Source organism: Scatophagus argus, chromosome 14 (assembly GCF_020382885.2).
Source record: "Scatophagus argus isolate fScaArg1 chromosome 14, fScaArg1.pri, whole genome shotgun sequence".
NCBI lineage: Eukaryota > Metazoa > Chordata > Actinopteri > Scatophagidae > Scatophagus > Scatophagus argus.
The window spans coordinates 19,700,662-19,728,372 of record NC_058506.1 but is presented as its reverse complement, the minus strand read 5'-3'; the positions used below and the strand labels follow the sequence as shown (position 1 = coordinate 19,728,372).

The following is a 27,711-nucleotide window of genomic DNA, read 5'->3' as shown; positions in this document are numbered from 1 at the left end:
AATTTTATGGTGGCTGTGGTTCTGCATATTAGATAGCCAACAGTACCGTAACCCAAAAGAGTTCAACGACATCAAGGTGCAAGGCAACACATTTTATTTCAAAGGCCTAATTGGCGTTAAGGTACAGCATATTAAATATTGTTAGTCCAGAGACAGTCATCGCAGAATAACATACCATTCTTTCCTTTACATGATACATTCAGGCTGACTTGAAATGTGATATTTTACATACTGTTGATGTGGCGCTAACATAAAGAGGCTGTTTACTGAAGGTCTCTGAGCAGAGTTTCTACCTGCCGGGCAAACTTGGAGTCCATTTTGTCTCCTTTAATTTCTGATGGCTTGCAGTCACCCCGACACCTAATTAAGACACTTCTTTGCTGCTCTTCATTTGTTTGATTTCAGCGGTTACCTGTAGTTACTGAGTGGCCAGTAGCATCTGTGTTAGTGTTGTGATAGCTCCTCAAGGAGCTGTGTAACAGAATAATGTATTTTACATCCCTGCACATAATGTTATATTTCAATAAATATAATAAATAAAAAGTACAAATATCTGAATATTATGGAACCAGATTGTTATCAAACATTTTTTGTCAGTAATACATTGCAACCCAACGCTGCATCCAACAACATGACCGAGTGGATGGACACTTTGTAAATGCGAGGGCAAATAGCATGACTTAAGATAATGTTTTTAGCTGGAAAAAGAAAAACAGACAAACTGTATGATCAGCTTGAGAAGGTGAACAAAAAACTGATAGCTGTCCTGCGTGGAGGCAGGAGCCAGAAAACAAGTCAAGCTTTTGCCCTGCAACTTCATGATCCACATACATTCTGTTGTTGTTCCTCAACACTCAGGACGCCATTGAGAGTCAAACCTTCAGCTCTCTATGTTCAGTCTGGAGAGATTGTTTTAGTCTTAGCACTCTGACATAGTGTTAGTGTCGCTTGTGGAAGAGTCACGACTATCGCTTTGACAAACTCCTCCTTTTATCCCTTTGCCGCAGTCCTGCTTTGTCCTTCAGTAATTGACTTTCCCGGGAACCTGCACATTCACTCCGCTGTAGTCCACCATGTACATGGGCCACTGCTGCAGGCACACACAGTGAGAGAAAGACAATGACAGGGCAAAGTCAGTCACAATGGTGGAGAAAAAAGCTTTCATTAGTACAAAGAGGTGGTTGACCTTGCCTCAAAACGCAGGTTGTCGTTTAAGGTTTTCAGTATTTGCGCTGAAATACAGTCAGGTGCTCACATGTTCGAAGAGGTGAAATTAACTTAATTAGCTGTTTGAACAAACTGCTGTTTTTGCTATGACCACAGATGTGACTGTACACATTTGCAGAGAAGCATCCATATGTTGTTAAAGGACAAGTCAGGAGTCATTCTACGGTTTTCTTCGTTGCTTTCGGACTTCCTGCCGAGTGTGAAGCCCTCAGCCCCGAGCTCGCTGGTTGCTAATGCAGACACAGACCTTAACCCTAGAACACTAACGTTAAAATTAGTAACACCATCACTAACGTTGGGTATATTTTACCCGATATAATATCTCGGATAAAATACAGTTTATCACACCAGCGTTCATCATGCCATATAGGACACACAGTGGCCACCTCTTGGTTTTTCTTTCACAGCTGTACTGAGCACACATTTGGTCGAAAGTATCAACACATCCCTTCATTTGGTTGTAAAATTCGATCACTTCAAAATTGTGCGGGTGAAAATCACCCGACGTTAGTGTTCTAGGGTTAAACACACTCACTAGTGGGACGAATTCATGCGTAGTTTTGGTCTTTTCTCTTTTTTGGCACCGACAATAACTGTAGTCTTTAAAAAATGAAATATCATCATTGTGTTAATAACACACATATGACAACGTAGTGTAAACAATCACAGATTTTGGCCACAATAATCGCGTGGTGAAAATCTGATTCATATCTGATTCTCAACTCCTCCAGCCAAACTTTCAGACTTACCATCACTGGAATCTGATTGGTTGATATCCCCAGGTCAGAGGAGGAGGGTACTCGGTTGCTCTCTTGGACTCTCTTGCGCTTTCGTCGATTGGTGGAGGCGTTTGTTCCTACTGGAGACACAAAACGAATGTTTTTATTTTACTTTTCTGTTGCTTTATGGCTCCATTTCGACTGACACAAAAACTCAAACACTGACCTGTGTTACAAGCTTGGCTACAGATTTCTGCAAAAGGCCTGCGTGAGAGAGAAAAAGGTGACATAACACTTGCTCTTTTGTGAGTTTTTTTACAATAAAAAAAAAAAAAAATAGCTGCGTCGTTTGCATTAGAGTCCCGTTCAGACTGCACTCGTTTCGTGCCTAAAAAGAAAACAAAGCAACGGTTTTGCATGATTTTTAATTCTTTGCCTCGATTCTTTCATCATAGCTTAACTGCTTCAACGTCAAAATATTGTTCACTATTTCACATTATTTACATTCGCTGCTGAGGAAGATTTATTCTTTGACATCTCGGAGGCTGGATTTAAATCCAAAGCATAAATAAACCATAATGAGCTTAACTACCAAGAGGCAAAACCCTAAATTCCCACTGAAATATGCAGCGTGGTGACAGCAAACAGGCTGCTGAATATTCAGGTGTCTCAGCACTCACTGTAGCTGGCTCTTGATGTTGAATGTTATTTCATCTGCGGCTTGAAGGATTTTCTCCAGGCACACAATGTCGTAGGTGTTGGGGTTTCGGAAGGGGATATCGTCTGGAAGGCCACTAACTTCTATAGATTCTGGACTGCCACGGATTAGCTTGTATGGGACCACAACGGAGCGATCCAAGCCCAGAGCCTCACCTAAACACACAGCGTGACGACATTATCAAAAACACACAAGAAGACAGAAACTTTTTGATCACTTACAGGAGGACAGAAGCTGCTGGTTTCCCCCTCAGCTCGACTGATAAAGACTTTTAATTAAATACATGCAAATATGTGGGAAACATCAGGTAGAACTGCCTCAGGTTAAAAATGTGGTAAAACTAGTTTGTCTAATGACAACATGTGCTGCATTTGGTGCATGCTGACTTTATCCTTTTTAGACTGCGATACTGCTCACATTTGTACATTAATGTTCACTTAATTAATTCAGGGAAGCAAACAGTAGCTCTTAATTACGCGTTAAAGACAGCATGCAGAGGGACGATGTTTAGCTTAACGTGACATTCAATGGTTGCGTTCAATTATAATTCAACCCTTCAGACCTGCAGCCTGGCAGCAACACACTGGACCTCATGCAAAACCGTTCTGGTACTCTTATCCTCAAGCCCTCTTGCTTTTCAGCGTCTGTGTTGCTTATCATGTCCAAGTCTGATTCAGCAGACTTGGTTCAGCATTTCTGAACGGCACAAATTTCTCTCAAAGTGTGTGGGGTTTAGTGACATCTAGTGGTGATGCTGCAACCAACTGAAAACCCCTCGTCGTTGCACTTCCTTTGCAGGCATGTAGGAGAACCTGCAAAAGTGCTTTTCTAGAGCCAGTGTTTGCTTTGTCCCTTCTGGTCTACTGCAGAAACACAGCCGGGGACAGCCGTGACCTAGAGGTTGGAGAAGAGGTTTGTGATCCGAGGGTCACCGGTTCGATTCCCCCACCGGACGGGCAGGACAAATTTGGGTGTGGTGGAGTGATTAATGCGAAAATACCCTTCATATTGCTTCCCCCCCAATATGCTCCCCAGGCGCTTGATGCTGCCCACTGCTCCTGTGTGTGTTTCACTGCATGTAATTTGCCAGGTGTCGTATGTGTGTGTTCAACTAAGGATGAATCAAATGCAGAAGACGAATTCAGTGTGTGTATGTAAAAATATATATACTGTCAATAAAGCTGATTCTTCTTCTTCTTCTTCTAGATAAAAGTGTGTGCGATGCTGACGTCCAACAGCTTTGTACCTACAGGTGATGTACGTGTGCGTCCGTCCCTTCTAAGGATTCATGCAAATCACACTCAAGAGTAAAGAGAAGAATTTCACGTGCTTCAAGTCCTGCTGACAAAACATAACATCATCACAGAGCTGCACCATGTGAAAACTAAGTTAAACCACTCAGTACATGACTTGTTTGGAAGGTACAGGTAGATTCTAAATTACTAAACATGAGAAAATAAATGAGACAAGCTGAAATAAATCACTCCTATGTACCACATAAAAATGAATCTGTTCCTGTTGGTTCTTTGCATGAGGCCCATTTTCTTTAAAAACTTGTTGGAAGCTGCTCAGACTCCACAGAAACAAAAGTCAGGTTGATGTTTCACACAGGAAGTCTTTTTACCGTATTTCTTGTTAAACAGTTCCTTGACTTGCTCTCGAAGGACCACCTTCTCCCCCATGCGATTGATGTCATCATCATCTGTTAGGCGAAGAGAGTCAGTTAACGACGACTTTTAAACTTCCTGATGAACCAACAACAGGAAAATGCCTGCCAGAAATCTACTCACCACTTATCGAGGCGTAGGCCTTCTTTAGTAAAGTGACACGTCGGGGTGCTGACAGAAATGATGAATTTTTTATTACTATTAATATTAAATGACATTAATTCTAGTTGTCTGTGCTGCGTTATGGTTATTTAATCAGACTTTATGATGAAAAACCAGTTTCTGTTCTTACCTGGTTTTGGAATGAGTCCTTGAAAAGGTCTGCAAAGAACGAAGTGATACGATCACATTAAAGGTTTCACTTGGCAGACACGATTCAAATAAATGTTCTTTAAATGTTCTAAAGTGTCACTCAAGCTATTCTATCGTCATGATCACACTATCACACAAAGTGGGTACTTCACTGGACTTTCACCGAGTTACACTGTGACACATTATTATCCTCCTGCGTCCTCCTGTGTGTGCTGGGTTCCCACCTGGTGATGGTGAAACTGATTTTGTCAGCGACCGCCAGGATCCTCTCAAGGTTCTGGGAGCCGAAGGTGCAGGGCTTCCTGAAGGGGATGCCGGGGGGAAGACCCTCAATGATGACCGAGTCGGGGTTGTTCTTGATCCTCTTGTAAGGCACTTGGACAGGGTACTTGATGCCCAATGCCTCCCCATACTTCCTGTTGAACAGATCTTGGACCTGCTCTCGCAATGTGTTGGCCAGATCGATCCTGGATAGTTTGGACTCCAAGCACTCTGGAGGACAAAAGACAATGTCATCTTTTTTTGTTGTTTCTTTAGAGTTTGCTGCAGTCATTCAGCCTTTTCCACTGTTCCGTTTTAACAGTGAGGGTGATAAACGTCAATACGTAACGCTGATTTATATTAAACAGCATCAAACCTAAGCTTCAAAGTGAGCTGAAGGTGAAACTTGGAGCCTGAATGTACCTGAGAATCCAGGTCTCTTCGACACAGCTGCAGTATCCTCTGTTCCTGGTGTGGCGTCCTTGGCGTCCAGCTCTTTGGAGAAAACATTTAAAGGTTAAACTTTTGTTTTTGTCGTTTCTTAAGATTTACTGAAGACGACAGACATTAAGAGTCGCTCCTTGTTCCAGCAGCTGAGCCTCGTCACAAATAAAAAGCAGAGATAGCTGCAGGAAATCCCTACAAGGACTTTCTTTTTCCTTCTGAAGAGCTGCTTCAAAAATAGCACATGAACTGGGTTTGACCTCATAATTTCATGCATGCAGAGGACAGTGCAAACAGCATCTTAAACCTGCATTATGAGCTTCCAGATGGTGGAATTTAGTGCACACAGCCTCCCTACTGTCTGCTTGGATACTACTTTATCTTCAGAGTTTCAATTATCATAAAATGTGGAATGGCTGCAGGTTTACATCCTTTTGAAATGTACACTGCAAGTACAGTAGAATGAAAAATTTAGTTTCTATAGAGAAGGTTAAATGTTCATCGTCCATCAGTTTCTTGAGTTTTCCTTTTTCACAAAAATACTGCTGAAACAAACCCTAAAAAAGAACCACGACTACATTAGGCAAATCAATGGGACCGGAAACACAAACAAACAATCACATATTCAGGACCATGAAGTAAGCTTTTAGGTGAACAGTATAGAATAGTTGACATCCTGTTTGTGATGCGGTGGTGTTTTGGTGCACTCTTGTCTGAAGAAATTCCAAACATTTCAATTTTCAATATAACTTTACTTCAGACACATACTGTAGGTCCACATCAGTATAAAACTGAAAAATAGACATGTGTAAACAACATGATACATGAATTATTAGCATATAAATCAAACAGTTTAACATACCCTTCAAATCTTGCTGAAAAGGTCCAAGGACAAAATGATGTGATTTTTCAGTTACCTCTGAGGACATACCTGAGTCACAGACGGGGATGGAAGGCATCTCTTGTTTTACTTGCTCGGTTAACAGCTCAGGCCTGGAGACAAACACACAGATTATTTACAAGACAGTGAATGCATCATTAAATGAAAATGTAAATTCCTTGTCTAAAGACAACCTTGTATAGCTGTTAACAGGAGAGTAATGGGAATGGTGTTAATAAAGGATGTGACTATGGCACCCGATTAACAACATGTGCTTACCTTTTGATGACGAACTGGATCTGACTGCTAGCGGACAATATCTTCCGCAGTTTGGCTGCTCCAAAACAGTTGGGCCTTCGCAGAGAGATTCCCTCAGGCAGCCCAGTGACGTACAGATCCTCTGGGTACATCTGGAACTTGGAGTACGGCACCTTGGCTGGTTCGGGAAGGCCCAGGGCTTCGGCTGAGGGAGAGGAGACGACAAAAGCACAAGAAGCGCAGAACTTGAATTTGTGTCCGAATGTGAGTGACGTCATTTGAGAAGTGCTGGTAACACTTTATTTGAAGGGGTGCGCATAAGACTGGCAAGAACAGACTAACCGTTCTAAATAAATCTACAGAGCTGTCACACTTCCTCCTCTCGTATGAATGAGGGTTAAGCTCCATCACTGCAGCTAACTCACCGTACTTAATGCTGAAGAGGCTCTCCACTTGTCTCCGCAGCTGAAGAATCATCTCACCAATGTCCTCCACCAAACTCCCTGCTGAAAGAGTCAAACATTTGGAAGACATTTACACCAAGAGCGTCCAAAGAGAAATATTACGTGAGGGCAGCTCGGTCAGTGGGAATCTTCCCACCTGTGAACATTACAACTTCTCCCATCGCCTACATTATTTTGATAAATTCCACCTGCCCCACACGGGCCTGGTAACGACACCCTGAGTGTGTGGTGTATTAATCACTGAAGGTTTTAACAAATGGACAAAGGAGAGCATAATAGTAAAGGTGGATAAAACAAAGTAGGAAATGTTTCTTGTAGCAACAAATTAACTGAGCTGCACCTGAGGTAAATGTAAACATCAGCCAAATATTACCACAACTACTGCCAGCAAAAAGTCCAAGTAAGATTTCTTTTGAAAATGTGTTTTCATCGTCTAAGATCTCCATGTTACTACATATGGGACGTCAGAGATAATAAAAAAAACCCAGTTCTATGAACAATTCTCCACCTCACACACAAATACACATTTTATTTTAAAGATTATGAAAACAGCTTTAGCATCAAACATATAAACTGCATTTTCTTCTTCTTAGGACTCCAGGCGGCGTATCTGCAGATGTGTGTGTGTGTGTGTGTTGGCCTGTTGGCAGCCATTTTCTTTTAGTTCAGTCTTCCTCTCCTGTGAGACACAGTGATAGAAGAGGGAAGACGCAGTGGGTTTAGCGGCACGTACTGAATGAGTCAGACCCCTCCTACCTTCAGAGGATCTTCTGATGCTCTGGGCGGCCGCGCTGGGTGACAGAGCTTCAGCTGCAACATGAAAGAAAAACATGAGAGGAGCAAACACACAGCTGCTTTTGAAACACTTACAGAACAGACCCTTCAAATATGTGATCACCGAGGTAAAAAGATAAAAGACAAAAGTTGTTAACGTCTTGATGGTTTACTGTTAACAGAACATTTTCAGTGAGAATCGGTCTAAGCTCACAGTGTGACGAGTGAGGTTTGCTCGCTCTCTGACTAAAGCAGAACAAACCTTTTTTTAAGCAGTTACATTAAATAAAACATTTATGTTTTTATTTAAAAGCTTATGTCCGCATGTGTGCAAGTTATTTTAATTAATCATAAGAAAACTGTAAACAAAAGTTTCCACTGACGTACTGCCTAGCAATGGAATAGAATTCACTGCAATGAACATCAGTGTGACCATTTTTTCCTGCTGCTACTTGTGATAAATACGAATCAAGACAATATTCATATTAATATCATGATAAGCAGCGCAGCCAGGTCTACACAAGATCTTTTACAATATAAGAGAAGCAAAAGATTATGGTGAATGTCGCCGTCTCCGCACTGCAGTCGAAATCTTCCTGCTCTGAAGCATTTACAACTGTCTGTATCACTTCACTTTCAACAAAATAACAATAAATGAATACTTAAATAAAGAACATGAAACAGCAAGTAATACTAAACGTGACATTTGCTGCACTTACCTTCATTTTCTTTCCTTTAGTGGTCATTTGTGAAAGAAAAGAAAACTTCAACAAAGCACAAACAAATCAACAAAATAAAACAAAACACCTAATGAAAAGCACTGAATGCTAATCCGAGATCACATTGAGTAGACTCCTCGTTCTCTGTTGTAACAGCACTGAATTTGAAATGCCTCATTCATTCGTTCATTTAACTTCCAAACAACCACATTAAGGTCATTTGGAACATTTCAGGATTTTCATTAATATGCAGGAATCTTCCATGACGTGATGCTTCTAGCTTTCAGATTGTATTTCACTTCTGAAATCCCTGAACAACACAATGCCTTTTAAGCATCAAACCACTGCTTAATGATCTGTTTGCACAGCACAGCCAAAGGGTCACTTCACCAAAATCAGAGCAAAGCTTCCTGCTGTCACTCAACTATAATGTAGGTTAATGGAATTTCATTTGAGACAGATGCTATCGCTTAAAAAATTAAATGTTCGTAAATTGGGTCAACAAACCTTTTAAGGTGATATATAAATAAATAAATAAATCGCTGCACATCATGTTGTTTAACGCTTGACAAATGAGGCTGGCGCGGCGGAGAAAGAGAGCGTGTGGTCTACTCAAATGTCTCGGTAAGCTTTGTAACTCTAGTCCCCTCCGTTTTAAAGGTGAGGGCTGCTGCAGTCTACAAACAGCTCCGTGTTAGATGGAGGCGGGATGTGGGAGGAGGAACAGTGTGGTCTCTCTAATCCATGAACTAACTCTAATCACTCTGGGCAGAAGGACTACGGGACAGTCTAACTCCAAATCTGGAAAACGGGCACAATGCATCAGTCTACGATGATTAGAATGACCAAAGGTAAACAAACTGACACGATGACAAAGGTGAGTCAGAGTCAGTCAGGTAGCTGCAGCTGATACACGGTGCCTTTCACAGATGGGAGCTAGTGTTTCTAAGACTGGGAGGGGAGAGGAGCTACTGTGGGCCAGAGTTGGGGAGTGGGGATTCTTAAGGTTGAGGCTGTAGCTATTAATTGCAGGTGGAGGTTTGGTCGTGGGAAAGTGGGAGAGTGGGGAAAAAATTATCTGAGAAAAGTGTTTTCATACGTGTAGCAGCTCATTTAGCTCCCTAATAACAGAGCCAGAGTGTGGGGCGGCAGTGGTGGGGTACAACCAGCATCGCTGTGAGGCTGTGGGGTGGAGCTGGCATCCCAGGAGCTGCGGTGAGAAGGAGGTAGAGGAAATGGAGGTGGGGGCTGACGAGGCTGAGGTTACCTGCGTGGTTTTCCATTGGGTGATGGGGAGGAGCGGGAGGAGCGGAGGGAGCGGAGGGCGAGGCTGTGGCTGGACACGCTGCAGCTGCGACCGGCTCGGCCACAGACTCGCTGGGCTCCTCTGCACTTGTACCAGCATCTGGAGAAAAACATTTGGTTTTCACGTTTCACAATAAAAAACAGGAAACGAAAGTCTGCTGTCATTTCCTTTAACATTCTGATATCCTATTATTCTGATCCTGTCTTGCGTCTCCAACGTCTCCCGTTCCAAATTTAGGGAAGCAATTGCAGTTTGCTTTTTAACCAGATTTTGGAAAGTTTGCCCAACGTCACTCAGTCCTCATCCTTAAAGTGTTTTATTTTATACAAGAGGCAGATAATGAACCTGGAACTTCCTAAAACACGAACCAACAAAGCTTTTTATTATGTATGTCACTGAAAAGAGTAAAGGTGTCATTTTCATGCGCTGTAGGCAAGTGCAGCTGTGGGACAGATAACAATGGAGGACATGGATCTGATCCTGACTCTGATTATCTGTTAGCTTTGCGTGAGTCTGACAAAGACAGGAAACATTCCAAAGGAAGATGGGTTCAGTCTTCAGAAAGCAAAGAAATAAGCTGATGGATTGTTCTCTCCACAAATAGAGATGAGGACCTGGTGGTCATCGTTGGACCAACAAGCTAACCAATCACAACTGACAGCATTGCCAGCACTGCTAAGAGTACGTGGACCTTGAGTTTACTCCTTCCTGAGCAGTGACAAATGCGCCTTCGGGAACTCACTCCTAAAGGCCGACATTAAGTCTATGTACTGTAAAGGCAGCTTTATTAAATAGTAGCTTTAAAATATAACAAAGTTTGACATTTTGAACTAGTGACACTGTATCACAAAAATGTGATATGTCATCTCTGGATACTGTTTATAATTTAAGACGTGCACTATTTTCAAAGCTAACGGCTGCTGAGCGTGTGCACACTCACCTGGCACCGTAACTTGAATGATTTCCCCGTCTGGAGGCTCTGTTTTAATCCTTTTCAGAGGAATGCAATCTCCTGAAGGACCTGCGGGGATTGAACAGTTCATTCTGCCTGAGTTCCCATCAGTGTGTGGCACCGTGTTTTACGGCGGCGTTCAACAGATTTAAGTAGGTGATAGAATGTGTTTGAACCGACTGGACTGCAAAACATGATTGGAAAGTTTCTTCACAGACTTCTGAAGACTGTTGCTACTTGATACTTGAGGACTGACTCTTTTGTCATTTCAGACAGCAGTAGTATCAAAACAAAAAAGTTTTCATAGAGCAGAAATGTTTTCAATTGCACATTACCTGCTTCACAGTCAGCCAAAGGACTCACGCATGCACTTGTTGATCTGTGATATTAAACAGAGGACAATCAGGTGAAATTACTTATTACTCATGTGCCTAAAACTGGTTGTTTACTGTATGAAGACACACAAAGACATGAAACAGGTTTGTCAAGTTGCGCAAACTTGTCTTAAAGTCGGCCCCATATGAACAACCAAGCACAACAAAATGCATCCATGTCCTTGAATAACTCGATAAACACGATGCTGTTTCCTTGAACAAATTAAAGGCCCTTTGCAGCCCAAATCAAAGGATGTAAAAACAGAAAACCCTCAAAAATGAGGCCAAATTAAAACATGAATTAAGAGCTGTCGCTAAAATTAAGCTTATCACATCTCATGTCACGGTATGAATGCAGATGATAAATTCTGTAAAACAGCGTATTTAAACTGTTTAATTCAGTGCACATTTTAAGTAATTCCGGTCATAAATGCAACACACTTTGGCTGCATGCCACCATCTCATACTCCCACATTATAAATAAAATCTGTGGGGTAATGCTAAATTTGCGCGTGGGCTGTGCTCTGACCTGCTGCCGTGTGGATTGCTGACCAGCTCGGCTGTGGTGGGCGGGATGCTCAGATTGTCAGGGAAGCTGTCTTCAGGCGCGGAGCCCAGGTCGTGCTTACCCTCCTCCCTCGCAATCTTGCCAGCAGCTTCAACAAACAAGACACAGAAGATAAACAAACACTGCACCCCATTAGCGAAGAACATCTGTGGGGTATAAATATATAAATAAAGACTTGACAGAGCAGTTTCCTGTTAGCCGGTCACTGTAATTAATCGTAGAGATTCCGACAAATATTGTACAGCTAAATGTCTGGCTCGAGCTCCACAGCAAGCACACATGGAATCTTTCCAAAATAATTAAACTTTACCCAAAGTTCCCTTTGAGAACATGTAGATCATTTTTCATTTTAATGAAATTGCAGGCTACACTTGTGCAATGAGCCAAATTAACTGTGATTTTATGTAATTTCCGCGCAGTGCTGGAAAGTCAAGGTCTGTGCACACCAACGAGAAGACCAAGCAATTATTATTTCATACAGTCAGTTAGAGGTTCATCAGGTCCATCTAGCTCAAACTAAGGTAGTCTAATCCAGCGGCACTGAGACAAATCTTACTCTCATCAAGGCAACACTATTCTGAAAACGTTTTCAGGCCCCTACACACTGTGTGATAACAGTGGTCTTGCAGTTACATGCTGTGTGACATGATCCTAGTAAGTCTGTGTCAGATGCTAACATCTCAGTTTGCAGGCATGTTACACTGTGCACTGAATGCCAAGTTAATTAAAGCGTCGTTCGACGTCAGTGGAATTTAAATATGTATATGAGAACATCAGCAGCTACCTGTGTCATGTTTTTACAAATGCAGCAAAGTCGAACGACTTTCTCACATTTGTCTCTGCTGATGTCAACTTTTTTCAGGGACAGTCCAAAACCCCACAGTGTGCAGGAGCTTTAAGAGAGGCACTGATTCAACTCATGGCCATCTCTGAGGCCGTACCAGACAGCTGTGATGCTGTTGATTTGTATTGTGTCGTACTGAGAGGAGTCTCTAACATTCTGTCCACCCCATTTATATCAATGAGGGCAGGAAAAAAACTGCAAACATTGCTCTGACGTGGTTTCAACAAAAGACAATCTTCATGAAGGTGTACCCAATAAACTGGCAAGTGACTGACACTGTCTGCAGTACAGACACGGGTCAGTGAGGTAGGAATGCTGCATAAGCCAGATTAAAAGCATTCACGTTTTCAGAAAATTAGCAACTTTAGCGTGAGAAGTCATAAAAAGAGAGATCAACAGTGTTTCACTAATGAGGACAAACCACAGTTCACAGCCACGTGAAAATGGTTTTTAAAATTAAAACTCTTACCAGTGAAAATCCTTTCATCAAACATTCTGAAAGATAAAAAAAGGAAAACAGGAAATTAGTCAATGAGTTCAAAGAGCATTTCGTCTCTCCGGGCAAAAATCATGATGCACACAGCGTACATGTGGAAGAAGACATCTTTAAGCTCTTTAAACAGTCAGTCTCAGACAAACAATCAAATAATTAAGTCATTCCATTCTTATCAGTGAATCCCTCTGACTAAAAATAACTGTGTGGACATGAACTGTACTTAGTACTATATTTAATCTATTTGTTGGCTGTTAAGATATTTCTCTCTGGAATAGAGTATTAGAGCTTTTGGCCAACGGGCAAACCAACCGACAAACTGACCACATCGTCTTCCTTCAAGCCTCACCTCTGGTGTGGTTTTAAAATACTCTCATTAAGATTGTCATTACTAAACAAAGCCAGCGAGCACTGATCTATGTGCCTTCAATTCTGAAACTGAACTGCTCATAAAATGGAAATTCAATTAGTTTGCTATAACAAGTGATATCATCTGGGCATAATTAACAGCAAGGTTGCAGGTTTAAATGAGCACAAAACTTGCAGGTTGGAGCAGCCAACCATTAGAATTAACCACCAGATAGTTTAAAAGGAACGCAGCCTGTCAACAAAAGCACGGCAAAGAAAGAACATGCATCTGGAGCATCTCTCAGTGACAATGTGATGTAATTCTGAATTAATCACATTTTCAATCTTTCCTAATTGTATTAGCACTAATGAGCTGCCTGCAGGATGCGTCAAAAGATGTGTTATCTCAAACAAGGCATGGCGGCTCATTTAAATGAGCTTAAACAAATGGATGGAGGAGCAGCCAGCAGGGGGAAGTCATTTGGGACACGAATGGAAAATGGTTTACCAGTCAGCAGGACATAACGTGCTGAAGGAAACAGATATTTAACAGACGGCATAAACCGGCATGCTTGACGGCTGCTTACTAAAAATCTTTTCTAAATAAACTAAAGAGCCGGTGCCATATTGTGGTTTGGTGAAGAGGAGCTGGATGATAATAAAGCGGATAAACTGTGATCTGCACTCAATGACTAAATTAGACGTAATTAGAAGCATGTAAGCTGATGACTTTCAGCCTATGAGATTATGAATTTATCCTAGAGATTTATGTCTGGTTACCGTTTGACAATGAAGCGGATTCCATGGCGTTCGTCCAGGATGCGTTTCAGTTTGGGAACGCCATAGGTGCAGGGTCTCTTGAAGGGGATCTGGTCAGGGATGCCAATGATCTCCACGGCCCCTGGGTCGCAGGCTATTTTACGGTAGGGGACAGGCACCATGTGGTCTAGACCCAGAGCCTCAGCTGGAGATAGAAATCAATAAAACAGTTTTTGTATATTAAAGAAAAACAAGCATTATGATGCTAGTGATAGAATAAACTACGTTCACACCTCAGGTAAAAGTTGCACAAATATGGTTTTTTGGTGGGGTTTTTTTTTGCTCACATGTGGTCTCTGATCTGCTTTTTTTCCATGACTGTCACAATCAAATCAAATCACATGGGGTCCTAAATCAGGTACAGATGGGATTCATGGTTTTCCTCCCACTGAGCATGCTCACACTGATGGACAAAGCCAAATATGGAGGATTGCAGCAACAATGACTAGGAGACAGGAAGATGCAAATTTAATATATAGATCCTTCAAACAAAGCCCTTTTTTGCCTTCTTGTCTTTGGCCTGAAAAGATGACAATTCAAAAACTGAATGCCTGCACCACAGCAAAGTCAGAATTTGGTCACTTTGATCCACTGTGTCAATGCAGAAATTCACCTTACTTTAAATAATGGCGGTCTATTCTCTTTCTTTATTATTTTATGCATTTGTTACTCTGTAAACATAAATTTGCAGAAGGAAGAGCAGTTTTGTGTAGGATGTACACCCCATGTAAAGGTTTACACAAGTAAAAGATAATTCCGGCTATATGAGGAATGAATATTTAAGAATTATAAATGGTGCTGGGGGCTTGGATGAAAAAATTTGGATCCCAAAAGTCGTATCATGGAAATGTTATTTTTTCCCCTTCATTTGTACAAACTCATTTCACTGTAGACACACTGAATCCTCTGAATAACTACCCTGCACTACCTTGCTTGTAAGCATCTTTTGAATACTTACAAATAAGTGGTAAAACAATGCAAACATTTCAGGAAGTGAACTTGTAATCAGGCGTATTGTTCTTCTGGCTGAGCTCTTCTTCAGAGAGTTTTTGTTTGCAGGAAATGACAGTACACTGCGGTTACAAACACACATGTTGTGAGGAAAAGATGATCAAACCCAAGCACTGACCCCAATCCATCAACATCCATAGATACGCACAGAATGATCACTGTGCATGAACAATCGCTTAAGGAGGCAGAGGCACCTTCGTAAATCACTGCCGATATGTGATACTGAAGTCCAAAGAAAATGCAAAGAATGAAGCTTTTCTTACCGTATCTGCTGTTGAACAAGATCTGAACACATTCTCTCAATGTGTTGATGTCTTCAGTTTCCCGAATGAAAGAATCCCATTTTTCTGTAAGAAACAACTCCTGTCAGTGCGTCACATACAATGAAATGGAGACCTGCTTCTTTTTTTTATATATTTACATTCAAAGGAGCTTTACTTCAATGTGGTGCTAAAGATCTGAAATTAATCTTCTCCATCTACTCAATATCAACTTGGGAAATGAGTGCAATCTTCTTATAGGATTACTGTTGACATCTTAGTAGCTTAGCCTTTGGTAGTTAAGGGTTAGTGTAGTTGAGCCTTTGTTCAGTAAACAATACTTGGCTGCTGTATGAGCCTGCAAATCCAAGCAGGACACAGAAAAAGATATAAAAAGATGTTAAACAAAATGCACAAAATCCTCCTCTGGGATAACAGGTCTTTAAGTCCTTTACAGATGAAAAATAATCTTGCTGCTCTTTGCAGGACAAACAAAGTTGGTGTCACAGTTTATAAACATGCTTTTCTGTACAATATGTTCTTGTTGCCTAACGGACGACATAAACGCCGTCACTACCATGTTCATATGTTAAAGATCCAACATCATATCGCACTGAAACCACGTTTCAGACTGCCTGGATTTTGCTGACACCTTGAATATAATCCCACACTTTTAAAAGGAATGGTTCAGCATTTTGAGAAATGTGCTTACTGGCTTTCTTTTATCATTTATACACCACAATTAGCACATACATGCAGTTGTTTTAAATGCCGGTAAACCCAAAGAAAATGGGTGACCGACATTTTGGGCGTCCAGTAGACGGGTTTGCCTATCTGTTTTTTATACCGTGTCACATTCAGTGTTAAAGTTGTATTACAGAGGATGATAAAATTATTTCCCTTCTCATATCTGTAAGTACAGATCTGTCTGAAGGAAGTACAATCCTCAAACCAGAACCTCTAAAGCTCACTGGTTTTGCACATTTTTGTATGGATTAAAACAACAAGGATGACCTGTATGAAAAACAATACAATGCAAAGATGTGCAGTATGTCTAGAACTTTCCATCTCAGATTATGTTGCAGCCACAAAAAATTGGTGCCTCGAAGCTGAGAATTTTACCTTTCATCTGACTTTGAAGCTACTTCAGAGGAAATCAGAGCAAAGTACTGGGAACGTTCTGGTTTTTGACATCTTTAAATATGCCTGAAATGTTGCTTGTTAGCGCTGATTTTCAAAGCAATAAATCACCTTCTGTCAGCCAGTGTGGCTGACTCACAATTACTGCTCCGTTATACGTCCAAATATACATCTGGTGGCTGAGACAAAAGTTATGAGTGGTTTACTTGCTCAGTCTTGTCTCTAATGACTGATCCAGATCAACCTGAGTTATGCATTTTAAACAAGGTAAACTGCCCTTATCTTCTTGATGATATGGTTAACCTTACCTGATTTTTCATGTACTATGGAGAAGAGCAGTCTCTTGGAGATGTGGATGCCAGGAGGACTCTGACCCGGCTCGCCAGGTACTCTTGTTGTCTCATCTGAAAATGTGAGACAAACTGAATACATTCAGTTCTATTAACTTTCTATTCAGTCGGAAATGTTCACTTAGCATCCAATTAGTTCCACCAGCATTCCTTCATGCTTGACTAAATTATTTAATTAACTGCAAAGATGCAAAAGTTCCAGGATAAAGAATTAAACCAGTCTGCGTGGGTCTTGTCTGCAGTGTTTTCCTAAGTTTCAGAGCTATGACTTCTTCTCTAGGATTTGAAATACAGGTAAGAAACTGCACCTACGGATATCAGTACAATAAGGAAAAGTAAAAGTGAAGTGCTGTTCTGAGACAAAATAATGTGCAGTATAATGATCTGACTTCAAAGCACACTGCAAATCTACTACTTTTCTCAGGAGGCGCAGGATGAAACACTTCTGAAACACATTTGTTCATAGACAGAGTTTACTTTTCTTGATTACAATGATCATTATTGTGACTCTTATGTCAACCTTGAATTTTGCCTCCATACACAAAAGCAATCTCTTCAAATTAGCCCAATGTTGGCTGTTCTACAATAAGAAGTATTCACTGTTAATGCTGTGGCTGTGGAACGCCCACACAACTAAAAATCATGTCCTATCAGTGAAATCCACCCTCCAAACCACACATCTTACCACTGTTAGCAGAGTCCTTGACAGACGTGCTCTTGTCTGTGCCTGATGTCCAGTTGGCTGCCCTGTCCTTGCCCAGGTTGAGGAGGGACATGGGTTTGAAATCCAGCTTCCCATCTGGGTGAGGTTTGGAGGACATGGGCATGCCGTACAGGAAGCTTGACAGAACAGAGTTGCTGGAAGTGGCGGGACTTGATGAAGTGGCTACCTGGGCGGCAGTCTTCCCTGGTCCATGGCTGCTCTGCGTCATGATGGCGGTGGAAGTGTTGTGATTGACATCAGTGCTGGTCTTGGCTTCTCGAGACAAATCTTCTGCTGGCCTGTACAACCACACACACACACACACACACACACACACACACACACACATAAAATCAAAAGGCATCACTTGTCAAGTTTCTCTAAGCCTATATTAACCTTTAATTAATCATTCATTCTTAGATGAATATTATTAAAAGTTAAGGTGTTTTACTGGTATTTCAATTCTTTTTTCCTTTCTCTCCTACTAACATTGTTAACATTGTTGTCTTATGCAGATAAGGATGTCACAAGAATCGATGACTTAATACCAAGACAATGCCAAAAATCAGAAAACATGACGGTACCGACTTTTCTACAGTTCTGCCTGCCGTTAAATGAAAATGGAGAAGAAGAATGCCTACAGTTACATGTGCATGTGTATACAGACTTATCATAACTTCATTAAACAGTTAAAGAGACAGCAAACGCCCAGTTTGTTGTAACTGGCATGTGAGAGCTATTAACTTTAATGACCTGCAGAACTTTAGTTTTAGGAAATCAATAGGTGATTAAATTAAGCTTTGATGACCTGAGGCATTCACAACAGGCTCAAAGTCCACACTAGACTGTCCTGTACTTGCAGCCATCTGTTTATTACGCTCTGTTCATAAGCTGGTGGGTGAGTTGACCTCCAAAGTAAATGTTTTGGGTCTCAACGCCCACTTAGGAAACTATTAAGTGTAAGTTCTGAGCACACATTTTATGGAGTAAACATGCAGTCACAGGAACTGATGGAAATCTTGCTCATTGCCCACTATTCATGGCAACTACTGAACTGATTAATCATTTTGATTCATTTTTAAACAAAAATGTCAGCTGATTTCAGCTTCTCAAATGTGAATATCTTGTGATTTATTTAGTCCTCTATGCTAGTAAACTGAATATCTTTGGACTGTGGTCTACACGAGACGCTTGAGGACATCACTTTGGGACCAAACATCTGATCAGTTAATAGAGAAAATGATCAAAAGATTAATCGACAAGGAAATATGGTGACCTGGTCAATACTTACAAACACTCTAACAGGGGAAGGGAACACAGCACAAGCTGTGAACTGGGTGACAATCATACTTGGCCTCTATGAAGTTTCCCATACTGTCTTAGCAGATTCTTCACTTAATACAACTTATTTACAGGTTTCTGTATATGCGCACGATTTTTGTTCTCAGGAGAACATGCTCTAAGGTACTAAAAAGTAACCAGAGTGTTCTCCCACAGCTGAATTCAAACTCTGTCTATCCCTCACTAATACACTACAGTCTGTCTGCTACCAATAACTGGCTCCAAAGATCTAAAGACAGCTTTGTGCTCCCAGCCATGCACAAGTATGTATCTCTGCAAAGCATTAGAGGCTAAGTCGAAATGCCAGACTTTCTTCTTTTTTTCCCCATTTTAGAGCGATCAGATATGAAACAGCTGGTTTCATGATCTGATACAAGTGTTCAAACAGCAGTCTGTTATCCCAAACAGCGATGTATTCGGGAACAACAAACTCACCTTTTCACTGTGAACTGGATGCGGTGGCTCTGCTCCAGGATCTTCATCAGCGTCTTGGTGTCATACTCAGTGGGCTTCTTCAGTGTGACTCCCTCAGGCAAACCGTGGGCCACCACACAGCTCGGGTCCTTCTGGATCCACTCATAAGGCACAGGGACCAGGCTGCTCTTTCCCACGGCCTCACCTGCACATGGCACAAGGTAGTGTGACTGCTCTGCATCGAGTAAAAACTTGCAGAACTGGCAGAATTAAACCTAAAATCAAGTAGCTTCTGCTTGTCACTTAAATGCCATATAGTGTGAGACTCAGCAAAGTGATTAGGTCATATGGGCATAAAAAGGACGAGTGAGGAAAACGTGTCACATTTGGTGACCCCTTACTGTAGAGTACAGTGAAGACTTCCTCCACCATCTTCCTCAGAACAAAGATGTTAGACTGAACATCTGATGGAGCTCTCGGTTTCCCATGCTCGCTGTCCTTACTCAGCTTGCTGAGATCGCCATCCTTGTCTTTGGTATGAGCATTTGCTGTGGTCATATTTTGCAGACATGGCACCCCTGAAGCCAAATGACAAAAGTCACATCTTGTAAAATCCAGGAACTTTTACAAAGTGCACAAGTGCACACATTTCAGATTACTATTGTTCTTGCACTGTTTTTTGTTTTGACTTAAACTGTTCCAGATAAATAAAAAATTGAATCTGGCTCCCAAAAAGTAAGAAATATGTTATCTTTTGAAAAATTATGCGAGATAAAGTAACCAATTTGTCTGTCCCAGAATGTGTCTGGATGAATGTGAAGCATCTTCAACAATGTTATTAAGCGTTCATCATGAAGCCACTCAGTTCAAACCATGCACATTTGTTATAGCTGAAGGCCAACTACTTCCAATCTAAGCAAATAGTTCGTACTTCAAGTCTTTATGTCTAAACAAAGACTGGAACTTCTGTTCCATGTAACTTTGTGGGAAGAACTCATTTCACCTTGCATAAGCAGCCTGATAAAATTAAACTGTGTAATGGGAGGTCACAACCCCTCAAATTGGTGCTATTAGCAGAGAAACATTTGTGGCATCTGCATTATTTGCTGTTTTACCTTTGAGCTCAAGGTCAACAGGCAAGGCTTCATGTCTAAATGCTGATTTGTGAAATAGGCCTCAGCTTACAGCCTTGCATACAAGTTTGCTTATAAGAAACGAAAGCTGAAAAGAAGGATTTAACATTTACGTTCACAAATACAGCACATTATAGTCAGAATGTGTTACAAAGTGTTTTTAGGCTGAAAAATGTTGGCATCCTCTTTGACCTCGATTTTAATCTCTAGTCAGTGACAAGCAGGAATTAACTTATTGCTAATTAACTCTGACACGTTTACTTCAAACAACAGCAAAAATAACGAGAGCGTGAGCAGTCCAATTTGGCTGATCTGATTATTTTTTGATGACATAATCTGATATTGAGCAAAACATGCAAGCTGGCACAAGTGCATTTTATCGGCACACAGCAGTAGCTATAATGAGACGGATCAACGCTCTATCATGAATGAACGGTGGAAAGCAACAATTTCGTTTACATGGCACAGCACAAACTTACGACAAAACTTGTAGAAGTCTGTCTGGATTTCCCTCCTGGAGTTCAGGAACACTCTGCCCTTTTCTGTGCCAACCGCAATCACGCTGTCCTCATGTATGGTGACGCACGCCACCTCAGCGTTGAGCTTGGACATCGCCATGCACTGCAAAAGAGGACCATAGACATCACCAACTTATAAGTCCAAAACTCCGAGGAAAACGTGTAATTCATGAGTTCAGCAAGAAACATGACAAAATATTAGTTCAAGGGTGGATTTTCACTGATAATCTTCTTAAAACCACAGTATGAGAGCTCCAAAGTGAAATGGCATGACATGAGGCCTGATCTGGGACATACCACTGAGTCAAGGGCAGACACCAGGCTGGTGAGGATCTCCTGTCTGGCTGACACCAGTGGGACTTGTGGCTCGCCCCGGGAGTTCGTCCTGATGCCATCACACGGCAGCTTCCTCATCTGAGCCATGCCTCTGCGGGGACCAGATGAACACAGTTTAGTCAGGCAGCCACATTGCAATTCAAAAAACCCATATGTGAGCCTGGAGACATGCAGCAGTGACCTGCATTCAAAGCAGTTTCTGCTGACATCATTTGGATTTACTTTAAGCAAATATAAGCTTGCATTCATTGAGCTGATAGTGGAGGATGGAGCCCTTGTCTCAGGATGCTTGTTTCATGTAGTAAAAAGGGTAGATTTTACAGCCAAGCAAACAACTCTGTGAGAATTTACTATGCACTATATGCTAATATCTGTTAATAATAAAAAGTACAAGTGCAACTGATATAGGGCAGTGACATGGACAAAAACAAATGTCATGATATTTTTGAGCAAATATAAAAGAAGAGATCACCAAAGTTTCTACAATTTACCCTCAGTGGTGTATGAACGTCTGAAGCAAATTTCATTGCAACCCATCCGGTGGCTGTCTTGACATTTCACTCAGAAACACAAATGTCAACCTCGTGTTGGTGCTGAGAGGAAAAGTCAGAGGATCACTAAAGTAATTTGGGTCAGCGAACCACAAATGTCTGTACAGGATTTTGTGCCAGTCCATCCGGCAGATGGTGAGTTGAAAACTTTGAGCTGCTGGTGGTGTTCAGAAAGTCGGGGGGTCGCTAAAAGTCAACAGTATTCCTCTTTTGGGGAAGATGAATGTCTGTACAAAACTTCATGGCAATCCATCACATAGTTGTTTAGATATTCAAGTCTGGAAAGTGAAGGAGTGACCTACACTGCCATCCCCAGAGCCACAGCTCTAGCTTGCCTGCAAACCTGAGTCCATGTGAAATCTGTATCTTGTCTTGCCTTGGAAACTGGGGGATAAGTCGAGTACTCAGTTCATGTCATTTGTACTACATTTTCTCTCTTTGACAGAAGGCACAGCACAAAGAGATAGCAAGATAAGAAGACCGTGATAAGTCCTTGACTTTCCTCAGTCACTGCAGGTACACTACCACAGCGTAACTGCATAATATATTTCGACTTAAACTTCATACCAAATACAAACAACAAGATGGCCAATGTGAATAAAAGTAAACTGGCAAACAGATTAGGAACAGGAACTGTTAAAGAAAAGCCGCTCGGCTAAAGCCAGGCACTATGTTCTCATGGCAACTGAAGCCCGTCTCCTTGGAAACAAATCTCGGGGCATTTGAACAATGCAGCTCTGGCCTTTAATCTCTCCAGACACTGGGAACCATTATACTAGCCTCTGGCAAGCCCAAACCACTGACTCAATAGAGAGAGAGGACAGAGAGAGACAGAGAGAGACAGAGAGAGATAGAGGAGGGTGGGTGTGGTGGGGTTCAGCTGCACCAGTCTGAACGTGCCAAGTCTATTGGCCATCTAAATCTGCCTCCCCTGAGGCCACAGCAAACATTAGCCCCCCCCCTCCTAAATTACTGCCGTCTCGAAATAGATGGCCTCTTTCCCTCACATATTTAAAAGGCAAAAGGAAGTAGCGAGGAGGAGAAAGGTGGGGATAAGCACAGACTCGGGATAATGCCATGTCAATTGCTTCGCAAGAGCAAGCTCAAGCATAAAGTCACAGGCCTGTTATGGCTCTCAGTGAATATTTGGACAATAGAGAATGGGGAACGATGTTAATAACAACGTTTACGTTTAAGATTAATGTAAAATAAATGTTATGAAGCTAAAATTATAGAGGATAGTTTGATATAAATCCCACAGTCGCTCTTTTGATTGTGAATGACGTAAAACTATGTGGACATGCCAACCCTGTGATTTCACTCAAACTGTCACTTTGACAACAGCTCACTTATTCTCAGAGCCAACAGATATCAAACAACAGTTCTTGTTAGTGGGAGTTACAGGTTTGGTAACTTGTTTGCCATCATGGACTTTGCATATTTTTGTTAACTGTTTGCTAAAAAGATCAGCAGTAGAGATCGACAGGCTACACTTTACTTTCTACTGATGTCTTATCACAGTGCAAGCATCTTGTGGGGTTTTTCCTGTATTTGGAGATAACCTCTTCATGAATCATCATCAGAAACTGCATAAAACCTGTTTATGAGGACCCCCAAAACATCTGTAAGCTGTTTACTGACAGAGAGGTCAGTAAACCACAAATAAAAATAAAAAGCTCTGCAGGCTCAGAAACAGATGTTGGGCTGCTTACTCTTGTACCAGTTACTTTTGTTGATGGTCAAATGGTCTGGTAAGACCACAGGGGCTTCACCCAGTCTACCACAGTGAGTGAGTGTGCTGAGCACTACTCTTTTAAATTCATCAACACATCTTTTTCCAGCATTATGTTTGTGGCTTCAGGTCAGTGCTTTTCTTTACAGGGTCACTGATTGGTTGAAGTGTCATCATAAACAAGGGGCTAAAGAAGCATTGAAAAACTGACAACATCAGCCTCAGCAGTTCTGTTCTTGGCTTGTATTTTTGGTTAGAGAAAACTGTATATCTTTCACAACACACAAGGTCACTGGATGAGTTATGTCTCCCAGGACATTACAGTCGAGAACTGTGCTCAGGCGAAGCTAAAATCAGGTGAGGTCACAAACTTCATGTACCAAAACAAACGGATGCACTTTATTTGAGTGTTGACGCTACATCTTTATCAGTTGATAGTCATGAAGATGATGCGGCGAGCTTTAAAGGTACCCTGAGGAGTTTCTGACAAGTCTAAGTGCTATGAAGAAACTTATGTATGAGGAGATTTCCTTTTTGAATTCATCACTGACGTGCTTGTGTGACAGCATTCAGGTGACATACACATTCCTTTCACAACACAGCGTTGCTAACTTTTTTGTGAGGACAGAAATGCATTCAACACTTTTTGTTAGTCGTCACAGATAAACACAATGCCTTTTGGTGAGTAACACAGGATGTAAACAGAAACTTTGTTTGTTGACAAGATCACCACAAGAACTCCACAGGGTACCTGTCATTTCATCTTTCTTACAGCTTTGAAGAGCTGCCAGACACAAAATACTACAGTTTCCATTCGGATGCAGTCACAACAAGCTACGTGTTTATTTGCTTGTGCTGTTTTTGATGCTGTTGGTACACGTTATTTTGTTTCTAGTGCCGTACAGTACCACCGATCCAGGACACGACACACGCCATGTGTGGAAACTACACCCAGCCTTAAACCGACACTGTGCCTGTCCAGTTCTGTAACGTACACGAAGATGAAAGTGTAACTTCTCTTGCCCTAACAGGTGCAAGAAATCTAACAGGAATCTCACAGAGATGTCAGTTAAGTGCAGTCTGTACATGCCCACATAATCCCCACAAAAGGTCTAATGAGGCAAGAGAAGACAACAAAAATGTGTGGAAATTCACAGATGTACAGGGCCCATAAGTCAAACGTGTTGTCCGAAAAAGTTTTTTAAACCTCGCCTTTTACAGGTCAATAGTTAAATGACTTAAATAGTTGAACAACTCTAAAATTTCTTTCACATAGAAGGACCATAATGTCCATCAGTCTTTAGTAAACATCTACATTTTATTAACCGAATGGACAGTTAATTTCTCAAAGGAAGAAAATAAAGTACAACCGCTATTTTGACACAACTACAACAACTTACAGGGTGTGGTTTGACAACTACTAACACATCATTAACTTACAGCACACAACAACATAATCCTACTGTGTACACCCTGTGTCTGAGGCAGTGGCCCTTTGGGAATGTCATCACTGATACTATGATTTCTTAACTGCTGCAATGCCAGGTGGGATTCAATGGTCAACAGAGAACCAGAGAGATCAGCTTGACACGAGGCATTAGGAATAAAATGTTCAATCCTCCAGCAGGGGCTCAGACTTGACATAGTGAAAGCAACATACTGGTTGGCAGTTAATCAAAATCAAACAAAGCAGAGTTATAATTAGGCCCAAAATAAGATACTTAGACAAAATACAAGGATGAATAAATAGTTACAATAATTAGTAAAGGTGATCAATGGGCGTTATCACACAGATAACTAACATATGAACTGTCAAAGGACTTCTTTTATTGTCGTGTATACTTCATTACATTTCCAATTTCATTTCCCTGAGGGAGGGATCAATAAAGTGAAGCTGAAATCTCTAAGTCTAATTACATACACACACATTACATTGCCACATTTTGAATTGAGTTGGTGTGATATTCTGTTCACAAAAGAGATTTTATTTCACATACAGCTGGGAGTTGAGCTGAGAGCATCCTGTGCTGGATATTGCTGGCAAGTTCACATCACATAAGAGAGGAGATGAATTACTTTGGAAAGCTGGACGAAGGAGAAAAAGCTTGAAACCACAGAATATGAGACCTGGGAGCAATAAATCAAGTCTGTTCTTCCAAAGAAAATGAGCGAGTGTCCGTGTGTACAAATCTGTCTTGTGTCTCTATTGTCTTGTGAATTCAATCCGCCAGACAGTTAGCTACAGCTGACAAAGTTTTATTCCAGTCAGCTTTTTTAAAACTTTGACGCTTCTTGCACCAGACAGCTGACAGCAATATCAGAGGAAATCAGCACTCTCACCTTGTCTAGATTCATAATAACGGATGCCAAACACGAAGAATTTGCCTTATCTAAATCCGTGTTTCTTTCTTAAGATTATCCCTTTTTTGAAACACTCTTCCAACCGTGAAGTGCAAGATTGTAATAAATGATAGCAGTCAATTAAGGATCTATTGTTTAAGTTTACTGAACCTAACAACAGTGTAACAAGGTCGGAATTAACTCGGCGAGCCTGTTAGCTAAAGGTTTGCATATTTAAATTGTTTTGCTGAAGTTCAAACGTCTTGTTTCCTTTTTCATTACACTTAGTGCTAGCTAGCAGGCTTTGTTGTACTAGCCCTGTAACCTCACCAGTGATAGCAATATATGGGGGGATAATTTAGCAAACAGACAGGCGCTGTATCCAAATTATAAATATGAGCTAGCACTCCACTTGCAAGGTTAAAGGGAGGCGTCCCTCTAGGTTAATTTAACTGCTAACGAACAATAGCCTATCTTCGATACTTACCATATATCTACCTAATCACTGCTGGCTAATTACGGTATCAACGGTATCATAATAACGTTGAGCTAGCTAACCAGCTAGCTTAAACTCGTTAGCTCCACTGCGTTAGCCCTCCTGCTAGCTAGCGCTAGCACTTTCCTTTCATCTCCACCCCCAGTCCAGAAATTAGGTTATAATCTGTAATTCCTGAATTTACAGCCACAGAAGACAAGCCACTCCGCGAAAACACGCTATATAAGTGTTCATGAATATAAAAAGAGAGAGAGAAATCTCACCTTAATTAGCGATTAAATAGCCTTGTTGCTGCTGTCAATCCCGGAATAGGTTTATTCCCCCGTTTTAATCCATCAGAAACGCTCACAATTCCCATCCACAATGTAGCTGTACCGTCTGCTAAAACATCGTAATCCGGAACATCACAATGTTAACTTCGACCGCTCGTTTTACAAGCTACTATTTTTCTATTTATTCTAAGTTTATTTCTCTTTTTCCCTTAACAGAGTACGGTGTCCCTTTCCCCTTTCTTTGTTCTGTAATCCAGTAAAATTGAAACTCATTCGCCTCCTGCTAATCCCAGCCCAACTCAACAACAGCATCTATTGGCTGCAATTTACATACAGGATTAGCGGAGGAACCTCTGGAAAAACCCCCGGGGAACAAAATTTACATGGAAAGGAAATATTCCCAGTACGATTTCTCATTGAACTGTGGCTGTGGAAATCTCTGTGTGCCACTTGGCTGCAGCTTCTCGCTGTCAGTTTTGCTTTCCCGCACAGACCGCATGATGGTGGTTTGATGCGATAGTTACAGTAATGAAATTATTTTTAGAATTTGTCCAAAGTGGTTATAGAGCAGCTACATGGATCTTCTGGCCGTCACAGTTATGCCATAGCTCTTGTGATTGCCTAAAAATAGCTTGTGTTTGATATAGGGTAAAGTTCATATCATTGGGGGAAATGCACAAATGGGTTAAACATAGTCAGAAATCTAATCACAAACTATATAATCCGCTATGTCACTATAATCTGGTTAGTTTCGCTTACTTTGGCACTAATTTGCACTATAACATTAAGGTAAACTTTGCTTCACCAAGAGCAGAAATTTGTTCCTTTGCTTCACATATGCTGTGTTTTCTGCTTGCTTCTGCAAATAAATATTCACTTATTTATTCAAATGTCACCAGCATAACCAATCTGCCCTCTAGCAAACAACTGGGATGTGTGGATAAGACCTGACATTTGCCAAGGCCAA

General features: G+C 41.2%; 1 protein-coding gene across 4 annotated transcripts; it reads right to left on the bottom strand.

Moving 5' to 3' along the window:
* Window positions 1-77: 77 nt before the first annotated feature.
* gtf2ird1 (GTF2I repeat domain containing 1) lies at window positions 78-27,242 on the bottom strand. Of its 4 annotated transcripts, none has more exons than XM_046411790.1 (27): window positions 26,736-27,239; window positions 21,315-21,444; window positions 20,979-21,120; window positions 19,768-19,944; window positions 19,388-19,571; window positions 17,594-17,910; window positions 16,867-16,962; window positions 15,422-15,505; window positions 14,109-14,292; window positions 12,957-12,982; window positions 11,605-11,731; window positions 11,037-11,080; window positions 10,690-10,770; window positions 9,711-9,848; window positions 7,707-7,760; window positions 6,912-6,989; window positions 6,508-6,691; window positions 6,280-6,341; window positions 5,328-5,399; window positions 4,868-5,135; window positions 4,624-4,652; window positions 4,455-4,502; window positions 4,289-4,366; window positions 2,627-2,819; window positions 2,173-2,210; window positions 1,977-2,086; window positions 78-1,090 (listed from the first exon to the last, which is right to left on the bottom strand). In XM_046411790.1, exons 2-27 carry the CDS (start codon window positions 21,438-21,440, stop codon window positions 1,022-1,024), a joined length of 3,009 nt encoding a protein of 1,002 aa, XP_046267746.1. In that variant the 5' UTR covers window positions 21,441-21,444; window positions 26,736-27,239; the 3' UTR covers window positions 78-1,021. The 4 variants fall into 4 exon arrangements, with proteins under 4 accessions (XP_046267746.1, XP_046267744.1, XP_046267745.1 ...); XM_046411788.1 differs by having other exon boundaries at window positions 6,912-6,992; window positions 26,736-27,238; XM_046411789.1 differs by lacking the exon at window positions 26,736-27,239 and adding an exon at window positions 26,464-26,481 and having other exon boundaries at window positions 6,912-6,992.
* Window positions 27,243-27,711: the final 469 nt, after the last annotated feature.

What these genes read in the sequence shown, in the direction of transcription:
- gtf2ird1 (XM_046411788.1), bottom strand. Translation starts at nt 21,440, where the DNA reads ATGGCTCAGATGAGGAAGCTGCCGTGTGATGGCATCAGGACGAACTCC. An exon ending in ATCCAGTTCACAGTGAAAAG is followed by an intron (nt 17,911 to 19,387) that starts GTGAGTTTGTTG and finishes GTGGTTGTACAG; the next exon opens with GCCAGCAGAAGATTTGTCTC. An exon ending in GGCCTACGCCTCGATAAGTG is followed by an intron (nt 4,367 to 4,454) that starts GTGAGTAGATTT and finishes TTCGCCTAACAG; the next exon opens with ATGATGATGACATCAATCGC.